Here is a 22,174-nt window from a genome sequence, read left to right on the forward strand (position 1 = left end):
CAAACCAATTTGTTTATATGCTTAAACAGAAAGAAAAAAACATGAGAAACGTTTTCTACAAATTTCATTCACTGTATATTTAAATATATAAAACCCTGGTATGAATGGGACAACTGTGACGATGTCGTATCCCAAGAACTTCATGAACACCCGACATAACATTTGTACATAAATGAGTCATCTTGGTGCAGGGTACTGTAAATACAGTCACTTTTGGACCAACTGTTGAATTGTACAACATTATTTTGCACAAATTTACGAACACAATACCTGCATGTGCGCTTAATGGACCGTCCGCTTGTACGTCCTCGTACGCTGGTTTGAAAGACACCCAAATTTTCACAACTGTCCAAATGTACTCAGACCAATTTTACCAACTGCAGACCCTGTTAATTGGGTCACGGATGATATTGTTAATTGAAACGACCGCAGTCACACTCAAATTCATTAACAGCCAGTCACGAGGCTTGGGGTTGTGGAAGTGAGCCCTCTTGCGCACTCATCGTCGAGTGTTTCCCAGTGGACCTTGCACGGTGAAAATTGGTCTTTCTCTGCACCGACACCAGAGCTTTGCAAAAAAATTCAAATCATTTTTCGTCACGATGCTGAATAATGGGTGACATTATTTTACAATGACAGTTTGTTTGCACGGTGGTTAGGCGATGCTTGCATTATTTTCTGTCATTTTCTCATTCCATACAATAAAAGCTGATTTGTTAACAACCCCTTCCATCAATGTTGAAACTATCAATTCCCACCCTTTCAATTAAATGAATGATTTGTTCTTATACCATGTGTCTATGTATCACATTCAATTTAATTGCAAGTAGATTAATACTTTTATGAGCTCAGTATATATGGAATTACTATATATATATATATATATATATATATATATATATATATATATATATATATATATATATATATATATATATATATATATATATATATATTTCATCATTTCTTGTTAATATTGGTAAAATTTATGAACATGACATCAGCAGTGTGTCATAGAGTCAGTGAGCTTCTTTCGTTGAATTTAATGTTCTTGACTGTGAATCTCCTGACTGGTGATCAGCAGGGCAGAGACAATGTGCTCATGTGGCAGGCGACGCTTGTTGCTGACAGGTCATGCAGCAAGCGCTGTGATGGGACTCAATCTGTGCTCTGCTGCCTCATCAAGTTAGGTGTTTGATTCATTATATTAATGAGCCTAATATGGTCACAAATAAACGATTAGCAGTATGTTGGCCTGATGAGCCCGCAACAAGGGTGAAATCTAGATTGACATCTCTGCTTTCATCTATTTGTGACCAAAGGCTTTAATCTCAGTGTGAAAAGGCTTGAGGATCATATGGATGACTCCTAGTTTGGAGGTGATGTGTTGGTGTAATTTATGTACATGACGACATCATCATGTCTTGAAGTCAGTGTTCTTCTTTCGTTGAATTTAATGTTCCTGGCTGCAAACCTCTTAATTGCTGATCAGCAGGGCAGAGGCAATGTGCTCGCGTGGCAGGTGACACTTTTTGCTGGCAGGTCATGCAGCAAGTGCTGTGATTGGACTCGATCTGTACCTTGCTGCCTCATAAAGTTATGGGATTCAATTCAGACAATATGTATGTTTGTTTTTTTTTATAGAAGAAGAAGGTGCTTCCAACCAAAAGTAAAAAAGTAGATCGACTCCACTAATTTGAGCAAAAAAGCAAGAGCAGACCCGGTCTCAGGCAATGTTTCGCCGGCTTCATCATGCACAATTGACCCCGAGCCTCGGCACATGTCTGTTTTTTATTCACGTGCTGGTGCTCGAGGTCAAATGGACCTCGAGCACCACCAGCACGTCAAATGGAGGAGTGCGTTTTTTATTTTGCAAAAGCAAAAAAGCTCGGGGGCTATTGTGCCTGATGAAGCCAGCTGCGAAGCCGGCGAAACGTTGCCTGAGACCGGGTCTGCTCCCGCTTTTTTTTGCTCAAATTAGCGGAGTCGATCTTGTTTTTAACTTTGGTTGGAAGCACCTTCTTCTTAAAAAACAAAAATGTATATATGAACACATATATATATATATATATATATATATATATATATATATATATATATATATATATATATATATATATATATATATATATTGTTACGTTTGAGGGGGGGTATGCATTCAAAGGGTAATTAGGATGTTTAATTAGGTATGCCATGCTGTTCTAGTGTACCAGGATCTCGATGTAATAAGTAGCAATTCAGTGGTGATAAGTTGTCTAGTAAATGTCCATTTCTTCAAGGGGGAAATGATAATTGTCACGTAATTAGATAGGGATACGGGATAGGGTAAGTGTGTCTGCGTAAACCCCTTTTAGTATTCTCTGGAGGCTTGCCGTGACGTCACAGGACAGTGCTGTGGATGGCTCCGCCCCGTGATCACGATTGGCGGAAGGCGACGGCGGTGGGCCAATAAAACGGCTCGATTGGAAGTGACGAGGACGGGAGGATAAAAAGGTTCTGTTCGGGGTCGAAAAGAAGAAGGAGGAAGAAGAAGATCGGTACCGAAAGACTGTTTTGGTGGAGGCTGTTGTGCTGGGAGCGTGCTTGTTGTTGCGCTGATTCGATCCTGTTTTTCATCGTGTCCTGGAGCCTTGCTGAGCCTCGTGCCTCACCTTGGTTGGCTCTGGGGTTCTGCTGGCTCGGAGTACGGGGTCGAACGGCGGGTGGACCTGCCTCCCTCTCCTGCTCGCAATTTGGTGCCAGAACTGGTTCCCTGGCAGCTGTGAGCGGACTTGGGCCAAGACCAGGAGGTCGACAGCACGACGGTTTCTCCTGCCCCCCTGACGAGAGCAAGGCCAGCTCGTCCAACGCCAATCCAAGGACTGTTGCGTCCACACCACAGTCCAGCCTGACCACCTGGAATAGCTGCGTTTGTGTGTGTGTGTGTGTGTGTGTGTGTGTGTGTGTGTGTGTGTGTGTGTGTGTGTGTGTGTGTGTGTGTGTGTGTGTGTGTGTGTGTGTGTGTGTGTGTGTCTACCTGGCACCTTAGAGGGTTTGAGATTTGTATATTCATTGGAATTGTCTGTGTTTTCCCCACGCCCGATCCCACACCACCATCCCGTCGAATCGCCCAGGATCCCTCTTCTTGCCGAGTCTTGTTATTTCTGGTTAGAGGAATAAACGTTATCAACTCAGTGAAAAGCGACTCGTGCCACCTTCCTCGTCCCGTTTGCGGTAGAGCGATTAGAACCGCCATCTTTGGGTTATAAATAAAAAAACCGCCTCCATCGTTTCGGCTCATTCTACGTTGGCGGGACTGTTCAAGTCCCGTGGACGTCACAATATATATATATATATATATATATATATATATATATATATATATATATATATATATATATATATATATATATATATATATATATGAACGATCCTAGGGATTCCAAGACCTTGACTATCACTGGCATCTCCCAACATGAAGTGGATATGTGTAGATTCTGACACTGACCCATTGTCGGCATATTGGAGAATCACCTGCCTTTTGCACCTTTGTGCTGGTCTCAGATGAACCTCGCCTTCTATCCTCTGTCCTGCACCACCTCCCTCTCTGCTGACAGTTAGAAAATGTTAATCAGCCCACCCTCTCAATTTTCTTCCCCATGTCCAGGCTGTCTCCCCATCTGGACTTTTGTCCCTCACTTTTCCCAAATTTGGAGCACCTTTCTGAACTCTACCCTGTCCTGCTATTCCCTACAATATTTCATGGTGTCCACTCAATGGTCCCTCTCGTCTAATCCCATGTCCCTCCCTGCTGCCTTTAACTCCTCATAAACTCTGATCACTTCTTGGTTGACAGCTGTTTTCATTGTTTGCTTTCCTCATAGCGTCAACCTTGACCCTTGATTGTTTATCTCAACCAAGACACTTGATACACCTTTTATAATATATCATGACGTTGAAGTGAAAACATTTGACGATTGGATCTGGTGAATCTTCATTTTAAAATTTCACTTCAATTCTCCTTCCAAGGTCTCTGATGTAGCCGGAAGCGGATTGTTATAACGGCCTTTAAATCTTTGCATCAAGTCCATTTGGAGTCTGAGTTGAACAGGTCGGTGCTTTGACTTTGCTTTCACCTGCCCCTTGTCAATTTGAACCCATTTGCCAAAATATATTTGCATTTTTGCTTTATATTTGTGTCAATTACTTTATCTTTGTGGCTGCAATGACGTGACTCGAGCAGAATGAGGTAATGAGCAATGTCTCCTCTCCGCAGATATTGAAGCCGAGTTGTTTGTCTATTTTGCATTTGCACAGCTGAAAAATTAGTGCATTAAATCAATTTACTCTCACAACGTCTCATACACGCGACCATCGACTGCTCTTAACAAATGCCAGTGCACCGTTGCTGCTGAGATTTCACACAAGAAAAATTACTTGTGCCTGAACTGAAGGGGAAAATTGAAATCCCAGCTGTAGGAGAGATTTGTTTGAAATCCCACCTGCAACAGTATATGCCACCAATTGGTGAAAGCAATTGGTTTTCCCTGCTGATCTCGGGTGTGACGTGCAGCCAGGCTGATATGATGGTATATACATGAAATGGCTCTACCTCGTTTTGGTTAACCAAATCGGGAAGAAAATGCCTGCAGAGGCCTAGTGGCACAGATAGTTTATTGGTGTGAAATTATAATACGAGTACTTTACAAGGTACTTCACTGCAAGAGGAGGCCATTCGGCCAATCAAATGGTTGCCAGCCTATGCCTGTTTGTCTCCGCTCTTGATATCCTATTTTTTAAGTGCTGAGTGTCAAGCAACGAAGCAGCACGTACCATTTTCAGTGTTTGGTATGACTCGGCCGGGATTTGAACTGCCGACCTCCCAGACTCGGAGCCGACGCTCCCATCATTACACCACCAACTCTGGTTAAGTTGACTCAAAGTGATGAATTAATTTCTGTCTGTTTCTGAGTTTTCTATTGCTGAATATTGACTGTATAGAGAATATTCCTCCTCCCTCATCACCCACCACCATCCCCACCTATGCCAGGATTCCACGGGAAGAAAATGAATTGGTAGGGTGATGTCGTAGTCTACCCAAGAACTCTTCAGATTAAAAACGAAATGGGAAATTCAGCAACACAAAATAACATTCCTCGAAAGCAGATTTCAGGCCTATCGATTAGAATTTTAATAAATGACAAAGAAAGTCCACCGTTCCGCAACTGTCGCTCCGGGTGCATCATTATGTGAAAGCTCAACCCGCCACATGGTAGTGAAGCGAAGCACAATGAATTGGTCACTTTAATAAGCACATCTGCAACGTCCCGTCTCAACTCCTTCCTGTCCCAGCCATGTCGATGCTACATTGTCTGGATATAGTTTTAGCATTCCATTATATTGCAGGGCTGGCAGGAATACCTGGAGGTATGCTCACTCGCCTCCAAGCTGTCTCGCCGAGGTTTGAATGAAATAGTTTGATTGTTCAAATCATATGATATGGCGGATTTTGAACTCACAATAGGGCTGAAACAATGATATCACCGCAACAATGCCAAACCCAATTTATTTTATGATATTCTTATGCAGTCCACTCCTGTCATGGCCTCCTACCCTTTAATGTGGTTTCTTTTTGATCATTTGCCTGAATTTTGCCTCATTATGATTTTCACTCTTTGTCGTCACAGTTGCAGTGGCCCACAAAGTCATGTAAGATGCCAACATTTTTTTAATCTTCATTTATATGACAGTCTTTTGTTTTGGCATCGGAGTGGCGACCCGTCCAGGATTGTGCCTCCTTGCCCCCCCACAAAAAAACTACTGCAGCCTGAACACGTGAAAGGGTGGTTCTTCTTCTTCGTTTTAATTTTGTTACTGAATAAACTAGAGAGTTCAGAGAACACCATACCCTACACAGCGTTCAGGTATATAATTAAATTGAAATGAAATAATGATTTTAAAGGTTGTAAAAAAAAAAAAAATTCCAGAAGTTTAGCACTGTTAATGATATCTCATACACCACTGTATTTAACATGTCAAAGTACAGCTGAACAAAAGGGTTTTCCATCCATTGGGACCATACTCTGTGCAGAGCGTTGGTGCTGCCTAAGCAGTCTCCTTGGCTATTGGACACAATCCTGGACGTGTCGCCACTCTGACACAGTATACCAGCATGCTGACACTCATTTTGCCGACCTCGGAAGGATGACAGGCAGAGTCAACCCTACCTAGTATTAATTCAACAGCTGAGTGGGATTTGAACTCAGGATCCAAATATCCCAAGCCCATCACCCTAACCATTACACCAACACCAGGCATATAAAAGGGTTTTGAAAGTGGCAAAAAGGCGATTTCTGTTCTGCAGTGTTCATGTGTATTATTCAATTGAACTAAAACAGAGAATTTAAAGGTCGTCAAAAAACAAGTCCAGATATTTACCACTCTCGATGCAGTTTTATACATCACCCTACAATTTAAAATGTTACATTAGTTCTTTGTGCATGTTCATCGTGCCCTTTATGACGTCACAAAAACAGTAAGTTTCTTCTTTGGAATGATTTTCAATTTTGTTTGACTATCAAGCAGGCAGACAGACTAAAATAATTATCTCACTCCTCTCTGCGCATGTGTGATTGCGACAAATACAGAGCCAAAGGACTGTTTAACTACAGGTCTGTTTTCAAATTTGTGTTTAAAATAAAACATTCAATTCACATCAAGTTGTTCCTCGATCATAAACTGTCATTTGTGGATGGACGGACGGACAGACATAAGTGAACCAATGGCTTAATCCTGCTGTTCGCGTCACGTGAGCGGGAAGACAGAAAGACATCGGGTTATCTATATATTACTAAAACTCTCATCTTGTATGTATGTATGTATGTAATTATGTATGTATTGTTACGGTTGTGGAAATTCACAGAACACCATTCAGGTTCCCCAGAGGTCAGTTATTTCAGTAAGTGTGTGTTCCAGGTTAGAATTCCCCACCGATGTATAACGGGATTTGTTCGTGTGCCGGGCTGTGCATCTTTAAGGTAGTGTTATTCCTTTCTATCTTTATTTTAAAACAAAAACATCGTCACAACAACGACAACCCATGGCCGCGTTTGACGGTGATTTCCAACACGGCCGCGTTTGATGGTGATCTCCAACACGGCCGCGTTTGACGGTGATTTCCAACATGGCCGCGTTTGACGGTGATTTCCAACATGGCCGCGTTTGACGGTGATTTCCAACACGGCCGCGTTTGACGGTGATTTCCAACACGGCCGCGTTTGACGGTGATTTCCAACACGGCCGCGTTTGACGGTGATTTCCAACACGGCCGCGTTTGACGGTGATTTCCAACACGGCCGCGTTTGACGGTGATTTCCAACACGGCCGTGTTTGACGGTGATCTCCAACACGGCCACGTTTGATGGTGATCTCCAACACGGCTGTGTTTGACGATGATCTCCAACACGGCCGCGTTTGACGGTGATTTCCAACACGGCCGCGTTTGACGGTGATTTCCAACACGGCCGCATTTGACGGTGATTTCCATCACGGCCGCGTTTGACGGTGATTTCCAACACGGCCGCGTTTGACGGTGATTTCCAACATGGCCGCGTTTGATGGTGATCTCCAACACGGCCACGTTTGACAGTGATTTCCAACACGGCCGCGTTTGATGGTGATCTCCAACACGGCCGCGTTTGACAGTGATTTCCAACACAGCCGTGTTTGACGGCAAGATTGGACCAAAATGGCGTTACCCTCTGAAAGAGCTGGCCAATCAGAAGTGAGAGGGGGCGGATCCAGCCTGGGTGAAGGTTCAAAGGTGAAAAGGGGGAGGGTGCTGATTTCGGGTGGTGAAGCCCAGAGCGACCCCTCCCCTTGGGGCTATAAAAAGCCGTGTTCGCTCACCGTCAGGGGAGTTGGGGAGAGCGCTTGGAGAGAGCGCTTGAGAAGTGCAGTTGGAGAGAGCGCTTGAGAAGAGCAGTTGGGGAGAGCGCTTGAGGAGAGCGTTTGAGTTGAGCGCTGCAGTCGAATTGGCATGGGGAGCTCGGAGGCAGTGGAGAGCAGTGGAGAGCTGGTTGCTTTGAGTTCGTGCTGCGCTGGAGTTCGTGGCTTGCGGTTGGCGGTGGGAGTGGAGAGACGCCCTGTTGAGAGCTGGAGAGTTCGGAGTTTGGGCAGTTGGTTCGCGGGGGATTCGCCGGCACGACCAGGAGGCCTGAGTCGAGACCCATTCACTCCTCCAGCATGTCGTCGGCTAAGCCAGGCCGCAGTGGAGGCGGGACGACCAAGGGAGCCAGTCGGAGCTCAGGGGTCCGGGCAAAGACACCGAGGGTCGCCGAACCAGGACCCAGCGAGTCACCATGAGGGTGGCCAGGTAGCCCGCCCGGTCTCTCGGAGCCCCTTCGGTCATCCCAGCTCCGAATAATTATAAAGGCTCACGAGCCCAGTTCTTTCTTTCTGGGGTTTTGGATGAAAGTCTGTGGCGCCTTGTCTACCTAAGTAGAACTGATTAAGTGCATGACTGTGTACATGATAATAGGCATCGGCTGTAGGCTTTTTGCTTGTGTCTTGTCCCCATCCCCCCATTCATTGCATATGTGCATTTAAAATAAATACCTCTATTGTTTGAATGTTAACCTGCTCATTGTGTCACTTTCTACCATTGACAGCCATGATGCATTCGGAATATTAGCTGGCAAATTATAAGCCGATAAAACGTACATCTGGTCCGACGGGACTTGGCGATATAAAAACGCTCGGCAATCGCATACTGAACGAGCTGCTTAAGCGGCTCATTTTCATGCAGGCCCCGTCGAGGTATAAACTCCCGCATTTCTGTCCGCGCGAATAGTTAGGTATATCGACAATTCGGCAATTAACCCTGTAGCGCATGGACAGAAGAGTTGGTTGGTTTATGGTGTGTTGAAAACACCCATAGCTGGGTTTCGGCGTTGATCCGGAAGCTGCGACTAAATTGCCACGTTCGGTGGGTGTGTACGGCCGCAATTGGGCTAAAGGCGGTCGTCCGCACGCTGGACGGGCGGAAATCCTACAACAGTATGTTCCCAAAATACAGCCAAAACGGTACACGGTAGTGCAAAAATTTTAGCGCCACCTTACTCACCATTCTCCGGCAGTGTTTAGTATCAAGTTTCGTTCAAATCGGGCAATAAAATATTTATGAAAAAGAAATAAATTCCCGATTCAGTCAAGTTCTCTTCGGGATTCTTTGATCAATGCAAACAACCTCAACGGTAAAGTTCGCTGGAGCTATCATTTTTTTTAATGATTTTTTTTTTATTAACCGCTGTCACAACGGGAACCCAACAGGTTCATGGGTCGTCTAGTAAAATATAAAATGCTGATAATGTTACTTGGTATGTGTATACATAGAATATTTATATTATGCGACAAAATAATTGAGAATAGAACAACAAAAGATAAGCCCAAACTACTCATGGTGAGCAATTTATTACTAAAAATCTTAAAGTCTTGCTTACACATTTTTTCTTGGAGGGTTGTTGTCTTTGGTGATGTGAGGGGTCTCTTGACCCCACTCTCTCTGTCTGTGTGTCTCTCTCATGGTAAAGGATCAAGATTTTGGTAATCAACAGAATTTTACTCTTACGTACTGATGCAACTCAAAGCCACAATTCCAGGAAAAGTAAAAAAACGATCTCAAAACTGTCCGTAAATTATCGTAAAATTTAATACTCATAAACGAAAGTTGGCTGCTGGAGTTTCTCTTCCTCTCCACCCCAGGATCTGCTTGCAGTCTGAAAGCATGTCCCGCTAGTATTTGATGAGATGGATTGTACTTACATTGTGCAACTGAATAAATCAGGTAATTAAAGAACGAGTGATCAGATTGAGCTCTTTTTTGAACAGTTTCAGATATACTAATTTTTAAGGTCAAAAGGTCAAAAGTTATAAAATAAGAGCACTGTTTAAATTTTAATGACTTGCTTGACAGTGCTAAAAAAAAAAAAAACATTTATGGTTTCAAGTCAAAGACAAGCGTTAATCGGTGGAACTGCAACTTACAAAACAAAATAGAAACAATGGCCTATTATTGTAGCTGTTCACAGGTTGTATGTAATTAACAACAGAACAAATTTAAGTTATCATGTTAAGTTATCATCTTCCATTGTGATACAATAATTTAATTCAGATTCAGAACGATTTACGTAGTAGGCTGCGAGAGAGATAGCAATTTTATGTCTCGCCTGGGTTCAATTACAGAACCGAGGATGAACACATGGCAGTACAGGACGTACAGGTCATTTTGCCCACTTTTAATAGATGATGAAGAAAGTATGTCTAACTGGTTAGACAAAACTCTGCTACGGAGCATAAATATATGCCTGGTGTTGGCTTAATGGTTAGGGTGGTGGGCTTGGGATGTTAGGATCCTGAGTTCAAATCCCCCTCAGCTGTTGAATTAATACCAGGTGGGGTTGACTGCCTGTCATCCTTCCGACGTTGGCAAAATGAGTGCCAGCTTGCTGGTATCCTGTGTCGGAGTGGCGACACGACCAGGATTGTGCCCAATAGCCAAGGAGATTGCTTCGACCGCACCAACGCTCTGCACAGAGTATGGTCCCAATAGATGGATGGATGGAGCAGAAATTCCATTTCCAAAAAAACACCTAAATTCTGTCACTCCGAGCCTCTTCCCATGAAAGTTCCAAAGGGGGCAGGTCCAAGCAAGCCACACCTTGCTGAATCCTCCAACTCACTTTCGGTGGTGGAGTTTTTGTATTGCCGTGGTGATATTTCACCACGACAACAGCACACAAAAAAAAAATACAGGGAATAATAAAATAATTGTTTCTTTTAACGTTTAAAAAAAAATAATTAATTTTGGCACTCTCATCTGTATAAAAACGATCATTTTTGAACATACAGCCTTGTGTCTGCAATCAACTTACTGGGACAAAGCGATCTTTCTTTCTCTTCAGCTGTTCCAGCAATGTGGTTTGTGAATCCAGCGCAAATATGCATCGATTAAAACATGTTATGTATGTTTGTTATGATCGCTCTCTTGCCATAAAATGACGAGACGCAGTGGTGTAATGGTTAGACGAGAGTGTCTACTCAGAGTCTGGGAGGTCGGCGGTTCAAACGCCGGTCGAATAACACCAAAGACTTTTTAAATGATACATGCAGCTTCCTGGATTGACGTTCAGCATTTAAAGGGACAAGATCTCAGAAAATCCCCATAGTTTGGCATCCATGGGGAGGAGAAAATTCCTCCTTGGGAAATGCTCTGCTGAGTGCAATGACAAAAGCGGCGCCATTGTTGTAACGTCGCTGGTACCCCAGGAGTACCCCAGGTACGTCGCTGGTACCCCGGGTACAGAGAGTACCCCAGGAAGTAACGGCACCCCCCCCCCCACCCTAAGCTTAGTGCCCATGTGTGTGTCTTGTCAACATGGGCGTAAATCCTGGAAGGATGGGGGGATATGTCTCGCCTGGGTTCAATTACAGAACCGAGGATGAACACACAGCAGTACAGGACGTACAGGTCATTTTGCCCACTTTTAATAGATGATGAAGAAGCCAACTTTTTTGTCGGTGGGGGGGGGGGGATGATCCATAGGACCACCCCTCCAGAATTTTCCATGCAGTGAAAAAGAAAGACAAATGTTACAAAAAAATTCGTCAAAAAAACAATTTTAAAACTTCTCAAAGCATTAAACATGTCATTTGGAAATTACTTATCTAAGTTTACGAAGACAATACGAGCAACCACGTGCTGTGTACCAGAAACGCGCATCAGGCACACAGTCTATTTTCCAGATGCTTGAGGATTTTTTTCTTGCAGTGACTAATGGGCCTTTTGGTCACATCTTAGTAATAGTGATATTGATAGAGTATCTGGTAGATAGATCAGACTGTATTTGTAAACATGCACCGCTTAAAATATGCATTGTAACACTTGCCGTTGTACACCGTCTGTAAACGTTAAATCTTTATGACTTCCGACAACCAACTGTACATCATATGTAAATGATTTTTTTTTAAAAACCAGACACTTCTCTAATCACTCCTCCTTAAAACCAAGAACCACCAGCTCCCATGGGGAGAGATCTTGCATGGGGAAAAAAAAAAATCACATGACGTGCCATTGTGACCAGGTGAGCAGAGCGAGGCAACATGGGTTGACTTTTGTTTATGTACATGTAGGTCGGGTTTTGTGATTTTCCTGGAATATTGGCCTCGATTTACATCAGTATACAAAATTTCAACTTTCGAACTCACTTAGAAAGTACAAAAAGATATATATATATATATATATATATATATATATATATATATATATATATATATATATATATATATATATATATATATATATATATATATATATATATATATATATATATGTACATGCACATTACATACACACACACGGAAATCTACACGAGACTTCCTTTTGGGTGGTGATGCACAGTAACACTCTTTAGAGATTCCCCACTTCTCCCTTTCTCCCATTACACAGACACACACTTCCTTGTCAGACCAAAGATGATGTGCAAAGGCTTTCAATTCTCCCTCGTTAACTTTTTAATTGGCCCGTCGGCTTCACATCAGGAACCTCCACAACTATTCATCTCACTTGACTACCTCCTGTTTCATCCCCTCCTTCCAAAATTCACCCACCCAACATCCATCCTGCTGCCATCCCTCCACTCCCTACTTCTTCTAACACTCCAGCATCTCAGCAGCCCCCAGATCATTCCTTGATGCAGTAAAATATTAAACTGCTCATTATGTCATCATCTGACACTTTTCTTTTCTCATCCTGATGAGTTGTTATTTTTATTATTAATAATTATTATTGTTATTATTGCACATAATTGAATGATGCTTGGTAAGATTATGAGAACTTCTATGAAGTCAACAAGACATCAAGCTTATCCCTCTACATAATCCCCTCTCTCTGTCTCTGTCTCTCTGAACACATTGTGTACAGCATTGGGGGGAGGGCTTCGTTTTCAATATTTAAGTCCATTCATTACATCCACAGTCTATTACATCATGCTTAATAACATTCATGGACCTCCAACAACTTCATTGGCAATTTATGGAGAATATATGTTAATGAAAATCTATAAATCAGTTATGCATTTATGACTGACGCACATCTTTTCATCATTGGAGAGCTGCCTCTTCCTTTTCCATTCAATCGGCGTTCAAACCCAGAACTATACAACCAAGAAGCGGGAATGCTATCCTGCCACTATGCTGTATAAAAGGTTGCCACTCTTTTTGGAGTATGTTCCAAGCATGAAAATGATCCCCCCTACCACTTAAATCCATGATTTACAGTGACCAACCTGCAGTCCCGGAGGTTTGTGGTCCACCATGCTGGGTGAAACAGGCCCGACCGAGTGCTGGTGTAGCAGAAAGTGTCGTGCAGCTGCTTGGAGGACCTGCACACACCATTACATCTGTACGTCAGCACAAAGCAAATCTCCTTTATCAGCATAAGCATTATTCTGTCAAGGCTATAAAACAGGACAATCGAGTTACAATGGCATTGAGCAATGACGGTGCCGCACCTGTACATGGATCCCTAACTGCAGATGGGATTATGATAGAACGTGATCACAAACCGTCGTCATGGTGTTCGTGAGCCGGCGTTAGCATCTTGCTCATGGCACCAAGAGATGCTCTGCTTTTGGAGGAAATGTTAAGCTGGCGGTCTTGCTGCTCTGAGCCGGTGGACTTGAAGATTTACACATCGACAAGAGTTGGTCTTTGATACAAGATTTAAATTCCAAGTTCCCATCAGGTGAGCCACTTTACTGCGCAGTAACCTTTCCTAATCTCGAGCCTCGGTGGCAAATCCACGATGCTCTACGAATGGAGAACGTCTAAGAATAAATAAATCAGACATACAGGATGCTCATATTTAAGTCTTTGTACAACTTTGAACTTTTATAACTTTTTATGTACACCATGAGAGAAACAAACAATAAATGGCATATGGAAGCATTCATTATTCATCACATTTTGCGAATGTTGATGTTCTTATGAATGATGTTATTGCTGTTGTTGAAGCCACCATTCCCCCAAGTTTCTTGATGAGTTGACATTTTCTGACGAAGCAGCTTCTACATCTACATGGTAATGTCAACCACCGCAATTACCAAATTTGGGTGGCCTGGCGACATTAAAGAAACTCACCAAAAATCAATGCCCGGTGTTCTCTGAGGAAGTCACACATCGTTGGTCCTTACTTTCTTTTTATGAAGTAAGTCAACGGTGAACGTTACTTTGCAAAATGTTGCAGAATTTTTGTTGTTGTCAAACTACCACGATTAAACCATTGACGTCTCACCTGCACCAGCAAGACGAGGCACCCTGTTACGATGCTTCGAATGTGCGACGCTTCTTGAATGATCTCTTCCCAGCCAAGTGGATCGGTCGACGCGGACCAATTGGTTGGCCACCTCGTTCGCCTGACCTGTCCCCATTTGGACCACATTTCATGGTGCTATGTAAAGCTGTTGTCATCTCATCAAAACCACATTCTTTGGATTACCTTAGGCTGCGGTCACAAATGCAATTCATGAAATTACTCAGCGGCAACTGAAGACCATTTTCAACAATTTGGGAAATCAGATGTATTCTGAAAGATGGCGGTGATGTTGAAGTCTAAAAAGTTTAACTATAATCGAGTAAATATTATGATTTCAGATGCTATTTATAGTTTGTTGATATCTTGAGCACGTCAAAAGTTATTAAAGTTCAAAGTTGGACAATAACTTTTTGGACACCTTGTGTACGTACGCTCGAGTTTCTCAACCTTTCAGTAAAACAATAGATAAAGGATGTTTACCATGAAATCCGAGAACTTACCGAAACCCAGAAGACGCATGAAAATCCCATGCTTTATTTTAATTTTGAGGTTGGGGAGGGGGAGCAACTCTTTAATCCATACACAAGATGTATGAAGATGGGTTGGAGGAAAAATGGGGGAGGGGAGGAGGGGGTTCAGGACTAACAATACATCTCGACATCAATCATGATGCCTGGAAACGTGATGTAATAGTAGGAAGCATCACAATTGATGTAAAACCTTATAAATTTTACGTACAAAAGCCAAATTCCCCCCACTCAGGATGAGAAGTAAACCAAATGAATGTAAGAATGAGAAGACACCATTGTGAGAGTAAACTTCAACCTTTCGAGAAATGGTTAAAATGTGCAAACACAATGAGCAAGGGAATGAACAAACAGGAAAAGAAGTGAGGAGGGCAGGAAACAATGCAGCCTGTGAGTAAGGGGGATTGGTTTAGCATGGGTTAATGAGGATAATAAACAACGGGGGTAAGGTTGGGGAATGACATGAAATGCTGATGCACTGCCTGCTCGAAGCCCTGGAGGGAAGAGTAAGATAGCAAGTGGATGGAAACTGGCGACACACATATGAGCGAGTGAAGAACAAGAGTTGAGATGCCTGGCAAACATGGGTTTTGGACGTTTAACCAGGAGGGGGTTACTGCAAATGTGTACATCCTAGACTTGGGGAATGTTTGAGGACTGAGAGAGTCGAGGGAGTTAAATCATAGGAGAGGCTGCACAAAACAGAAAGGCCACCGACCTGTCTGCCAGGTGAGAGCAGCAGACCTTGTGTTTCAGCCTACTTATTTATTGTTGCTCATTTTTACACTCATTCCCATTGCCACCTTTGTACCACTGGATGGTGCAGATGAATACACTTACCTTTAAGGTGTGTAGTTTGGGTTTGATTCCTGACCCGACTTGTTGCATCACAAAGCGTGCTGTCCGATAGATAAACGTTCAGCCGTTTGTCCGGTCTGCCATCGTCAATTGCTGGACAATGTAAATCCAATGGTGTCTTTTGTGAAGAGTAGGTGAGTTATTGCTGGCAACGCTAACAGTGTACTAATACCTGCCCAGTTAATCTTCGGTCAAATGCCAATCAAGCCTTGGCAGCAAGTTCCTGAACGACTTGGAAATAAAATGTTTTCCTCACATGACCCTCCAGAAGGTAGGAATAATTGGGGACATGAAAGTAATAGCTACCTTTTAGGAGTCGCAGCAATAGCAGTAGCAGTCGCAGTTGTAGTAAATTTATTGACACCTTTGGTATTATATATACCCCTCATGGTATGACTATCCATCTTTGGTGACAAGCAGTTTCAATGTTTGTTACCTCTGCAACCGAAGGTGGATGGAGGTTATGTTTTCACCATTGTCTGTTTGGCAGGAAGTAGGATATCTCAAAAAGTTATGGATGGATTTGGACGAAATTAAGTGGACAGGTTGTGCCATGTGTGCCAGGGAAAAATTGATTAGATTTTGATGAAGAGCTGGATCCAGATCCAGATACCAGAATCTTTAAAGTGATTCTTCACCATTAAGAGATGGAGCCATAAATGATTTACAGCACAATATCTCAAAATGTTATGGACAGTTTATGACAAACCTTGGTGGATGAGTTGGGTAGGTGACAAGAACAAACCGATTAGATTTTGGTTCAGGTCTGGATCTAGATCCGGCCTCTCAGTGGGATACCAAACATAAACTATTCAGCCTGGATGAGATATGCGTTCTACCACGTGATGTTCTAATGGAAGGAGGTTATAGTGGAAACGGTGGAATGTGGAAAGTGGAAGGAGGTTATAGTGGAAAAGGTGGAATGTGGAAAGTGGAAGGAGGTTATAGTGGAAAAGGTGGAATGTGGAAAGTGGAAGGAGGTTATAGTGGAAAAGGTGGAATGTGGAAAGTGGAAGGAGGTTATAGTGGAAAAGGTGGAATGTGGAAAGTGGAAGGAGGTTATAGTGGAAAAGGTGGAATGTGGAAAGTGGAAGGAGGTTATAGTGGAAAAGGTGGAATGTGGAAAGTGGAAGGAGGTTATAGTGGAAAAGGTGGAATGTGGAAAGTGGAAGGAGGTTATAGTGGAAAAGGTGGAATGTGGAAAGTGGAAGGAGGTTATAGTGGAAAAGGTGGAATGTGGAAAGTGGAAGGAGGTTATAGTGGAAAAGGTGGAATGTGGAAAGTGGAAGGAGGTTATGTTTTCACCCCCTTCTGTCTGTCTGTCTGTCTGTCTGTCTGTCACTTGCGAAAATCGAAGACTTTTCACGTATAGGTTGGTCTTGTGCGTTATTCTCTCTGAGTGTTCTTTGTATGTCAATTGCTTCCAGGTCACGCTTTTAAACCGATCTTCAGAAAACTTCATCACATGGTAGAGTTTGTCATAAGGAAGAAGCCTATTGTTTTTTGGGTTTTTTTAGGTCAAAAGGTCAACAATTTTGTCAAGTTTCTAAAATCCTCAATTTTCATCAGATTGACAAGAAATTGGAACAGGATTTGCATAGCAGGTCACTGGATTCAAACACCAATTATTTTTATGGTCAAATTTATTTTAGGGATTTTGCAAAGATCGTGCTCTGCATGACATCTTTCTTGTTTGTTTGGTTGTGTGCAGGATATCCCAAAAAGTTGTGGATGGATTCGGACAAACCATTGTGGACACGTTGGGTGTACGACAAGGAAGAATTGATTAAATTTTGGTGAGGATCTGAAACCGGATCTGTTAATTTTTTCGCTCACTTGGAACATAGTTCTGGGGAGCTTATGGGATGGCACGGTCGTCCATCCGTCAGTCCATCCATAAACACTTGCAACTTCCTCTCTGAAACTAAACGCACGATTTTGATGAAACTTGACCCCAACCTTCATCACCCAGTATGCACCAAAGTTTGTTCACGGTTTCAAAAAATAAAATAAAAACGGTGCCCGAAGGGGATTTAAGGGGGTTGCCCCCCAAAATAGGTATTTTCTTTCTTCTCTGAAACTACACACACAATTTTAATGAAACTTGACCACGACCTTCAACACTTATGATGAACTAAAGTTTGTTCACGCTATTGAAAAAACAGTGGGTTTATGGGGGTGGGGGGGAGGGGGGTTGCTCCCCAAAATAGGTATTTTCTTTCTTCTCTGAAACTACACACACAATTTCAATGAAACTTGACCACGACCTTCAACACTTATGATGAACTAAAGTTTGTTCATGCTATTGAAAAAACAGTGGGTTTACGGGGGTGGGGGGGGGGTGCTCCCCAAAATAGGTATTTGCGACAACATTAGTTCATTAGTACATTTTGCTGATTCTGTCCCACGTTGACTTCCTCCTCACTATCATTATTCTACCGGGTGAGCGCCCAAGGGTATTGTCCCTATGTTTATGAAGTGATTCTTCACCATTGAGAGATTAGGGCCAAAAACGATATATAGCACAATATCTCAAAAAAGTTGTGGACAGATTTGGCCGAAAAACTTGGTGGACAGGTTGGGTGTGTCACATGAACAAATTTATTCCATTTTTGTGAAGATCCAAATCCAGATCCAGATACGAGAATTTTTTTTTTTTATTGTTAAAGTGATTCGTCACCATTGACAGATTGGGCCAAAAACGATGTATCTCAAGATATTTCCAAAAATGTATTGGGCCTGATATTTTCGACTGGATCAGGCATTGCCTGGCAGAGGAAAGCGCTCAACTGAGTTCCCTTCTTGTTAAATTATGTAATCATTTATCGACTACCGTAGGGTAGGACCGGAGGCGCACCATCCCCTTCAATTTATACAGATGGTTGACTTAGGTTTTACTCCTGCAATTTCAGAGTATTTGCCTGTTTTAAAGCTTGAATAATTCCATTGGCAGTGTGGCATTAAAATATGACGATTGTTTAGACTTTAGACACAGGTATTTTGATTGGATAATGAGGAAAGCTTGAGGTGTCGTGGTGGTGGGGATGTGTTCAGTCTTAAGCGCACACAAGGCCGGAAGGAGGTGAACTGTCCATTACATTTGCTTCCGTAATAAATCCATCCATCGGGACCATACTCTGTGCAGAGCGTTGGTGCTACCGACGCAGTCTCCTTCGCTATCGGGCACAATCCTGGAGGGGTCGCCACTCCGGCACAGGATCCCAGCAAGCCGGCACTCATTTTGCCGACCGCGGAAGGACGACAGGCTGAGTCAACCCCACCTGGTATTAATTCAACAGGTGAGCAGGATTTGAACTCAGGATCCTTGGATCCCAAGCCAACCACCATAACCATGAAACCAACACCAGGCATTACGTAATAAATACATGACCATTTGTCCACTGTCGTAACTTTCACATTGCAAAACCGTTTAAAAGCAGACCACGTTTCTCCTCCAATATATTAAATAACTGTGAAATACAAAAATAAATAAAAAAATCAAACAACAGTTTTCACATTATCCAAATTGAGAAGCATCACGTCACACAGTCAGCAAAATTCGACGAAAATGAAAAATTGCATTCAAAGAAAACATTTCATCGTCTCAACCAGACACTACAACCTCACACGTAACAAAGTTCGTATCCTTCCCACCTGCGATGAAGGCACTTTGAAAGATATGTCTGTCCACCGGTGAATGTTCGAAGTCAAGTTAAATACCACATTAGATGGCGGAGACATCACCGATTTGCTAAACCTGGAAACACAGTTCATAACCCTGGTGGTCTTACGGAGTCCAATTGTGTTTCCTGTTTTTCAACGATGCTGACCGAACAGATTTCAAAGGACCCGTCAGGTTTTCAGGCCAAAAGAAACTCTGATTTTTGTCTTTGACTGTAGAAGGCACCGATGACGTCATGCATGACCCTATCATTCTGTTAGAATAATTATTTCCTTGAGCTACTGTGAGCATCCCATTGATAACTTTTTGACCTCCCCTCGTGACGAGGTACTGCACATGGGAAAAGGTAACGGCTGCACTAAATCCCCCCCCAACCCCCCACCACCAAACAGCTCGGTTAATGAATGGTTCAATGTAGTTCAAATCTTTTCAGATTGCATTATTGTTGCAAGAGTATTCCAGGAGGGACCTGAGCCTTCCGAGCAAAAGCCAATGCTTAGGGTTAGCAGCGGGAAGCTTTTGTAGCAGAGCTAACCCAGCGCCTCGGGTTACCAAGTGGGAGCATGTTTCACCAAATGCACCCAGCACGGGGGTTTAGATGGGCCTGTGCTGGATTCCGGCCAGCAGAGCTCAAAAGCTGACGCGACGAACTGCCGGCGTCATTGCATTCTCTCAAGTTTTCATCCTGGCATTGAATTTCACCTAATTAGGACTGCAAAGTCAATTTTTTTACCCTGAGCCGCAGCTGTGAGATTCGTCTGGGTGGAAAGAGCGCGGATGGAGAGGAATTTGTGGAAACTCCAGCTTCGCTTCGCTCTCCTGAGTTTCATGAGTGGACCAGAGCCTGCTGAACACCGCTCACTGCAATCCGCTAGCAAGACCCAAGCTCTCCGAGATTCACAGGTTGACCTAAGCCTGCTGAACATCTCTCGGTGAAATTCCCCGACATGCCTGAGCTCTCCCGAGTTTCAGGAGTGGACCGAGGCCCGATGAAAACACCTCACTAAATCTCTTGGGAAGCCCCGAGCTCTCCTAGTTTCATAGTTGGAGCCGAGCCTGCTGAATATCTCTCAACAAATTCCTTGGCATGCCCCAAGCTCTCCCAAGTTTCAAAGGTGGACTTAAGCCCACTGAAAAAACCCTCATTGCAATGACCTGGCAAGCCTTGAGCTCTTACAGTTTCACAGGTGGATCCAGGCCCACTGAACAAACCTTACGGCAATTCCCTGGCAAGTCCTGAGTTTTGTGGGTAGATCTAACACCGCTGAACATCTCTCAATGAAATTCCCTGGCATGCTTGAGCTCTCCCAAGATTCATTGGTGGACCCAAGCCTCATATACTGTATATCCTTACCTGGAATCTCCAAATAAGCCCTGAGCTCACTTATTTTCACAGGTGGGCTGTAATCTGCTGAACATCTCTCACTTAAATTACCTGGTATGCCCCGAGCTCTCCCGAGTTTCACAGCTGCTGGACCGATACCCACTGAACAACCCTCACTGCAATTCCCTGGCAAGACCTGAGTTCTCATACTTTCAATGGTGGACACAAGCCCACTGAACAACCCTCACTAAAATTCCCCAGTATGCCTGAGCTCTCCCAAGTTCCAGGGGTGGAGCCAAGCCTGGTGGACACCCCCTCATTGCAATCCCTTTGGAAACCCAGAGCTCTCTCATATTCGGTGGATCCAAGCCTGCTGAAAATCTTTCACCTGAATTCCCAGGCAAGCCCTGAACTTTCATCAATTTCATGAGTGGATCCAAGTCTGCTGAAAATCCCCTGGGAAGCTACGAGCTCTCTTAGTGTCAGGTCAGTCTTTGGGACTGCCATTGGTAACATGTAACGCATCGATACCTGCCGCATGGTCGGGTTGTCAGTGACTAAACCGACACCTCCTCAATAGCTTGTCAGTGTAGAGGATGACTGTGACACCCTGCCAGGACTAAATACAACACCTGAAAAAAAGCAGATGAGCTACTTTTGGGATTCAACAGCAATCCGGTAAGGAGATGGTGTCCCCTAAAAAAAAACACCCATCTGGGTTGGACCGGTTTGTGGAAACTCAGGTAGCTGAGAACGATAGTGGAACGATTGATGTGAGACAGATGAGCTTGTATTCGCCAATGGCAACCACAAAACTACACCTGTGGGGAAGAGGGCGGGTAAACAGTGTCGCTGAAGCTGCGGAATGCATGTTCCTTGTCCAGTGGATGACACGACAGTCCATTTCTTCCCAAACCACTTTTGTACTATCATGGTAAAAGTGGGCACTGATTTTTGTTGTCAGTGCTTATTCATAAAATAAATAAGTAAATAAAAAAAATCCCTCAATGCAAACCCCTGGCCAATCCCCAAGTTCTCTGAGGAATTTAGATTCTGGCAAAGCTTCAGAACACAATTGCCCGTGTTGCGGGGCAATTAATGTCCACAAGCAAATGAGACAACTGACTTAAATGCCCCCTCCGCGAAAAGTTGATGCAAAGTGCAAAGTTGAAAAATACCATCGTGGTCGTTCACGGTCATGTCGGGAATCGAACACAGATGAAACAGGTGAATACCATTCAACACCAAATCTAAACAAGAGCACAAGTGAGCAAGAAGGTATATACAGAATTGTGCGACTTCATGGAAAACAGCATCCTGGTTGCCATGGCAACCACTTTAGATGGCGAACGTATGTCGCGACACACCGTCTCCACAGTCTGTACCTATGTACCAAATATGAAACGTGAAAGTTGAAAACTTTGGGAGTTAGA

At 43.4% G+C, this 22,174-nt stretch overlaps 1 protein-coding gene across 5 annotated transcripts in view; it reads right to left on the minus strand.

Moving 5' to 3' along the window:
• Positions 1-22,174, minus strand: part of LOC147008843 (forkhead box protein P4-like) — a 247,315-nt gene that overhangs the window by 103,331 nt on the left and 121,810 nt on the right. For all 5 annotated transcript variants that reach the window (XM_085864592.1, XM_085864591.1, XM_085864589.1 and 2 more), the window contains exon 3: positions 13,323-13,418. In XM_085864592.1, coding sequence (XP_085720718.1) covers positions 13,323-13,418 — 96 coding nt within the window. The remainder of the gene's footprint in view (positions 1-13,322; positions 13,419-22,174) is intronic.

Source organism: Eptatretus burgeri, chromosome 18, assembly GCF_056783735.1.
Source record: "Eptatretus burgeri isolate ZD-2024b chromosome 18, Ebu_testis_v1, whole genome shotgun sequence".
Classification (NCBI taxonomy): domain Eukaryota; kingdom Metazoa; phylum Chordata; class Myxini; order Myxiniformes; family Myxinidae; genus Eptatretus; species Eptatretus burgeri.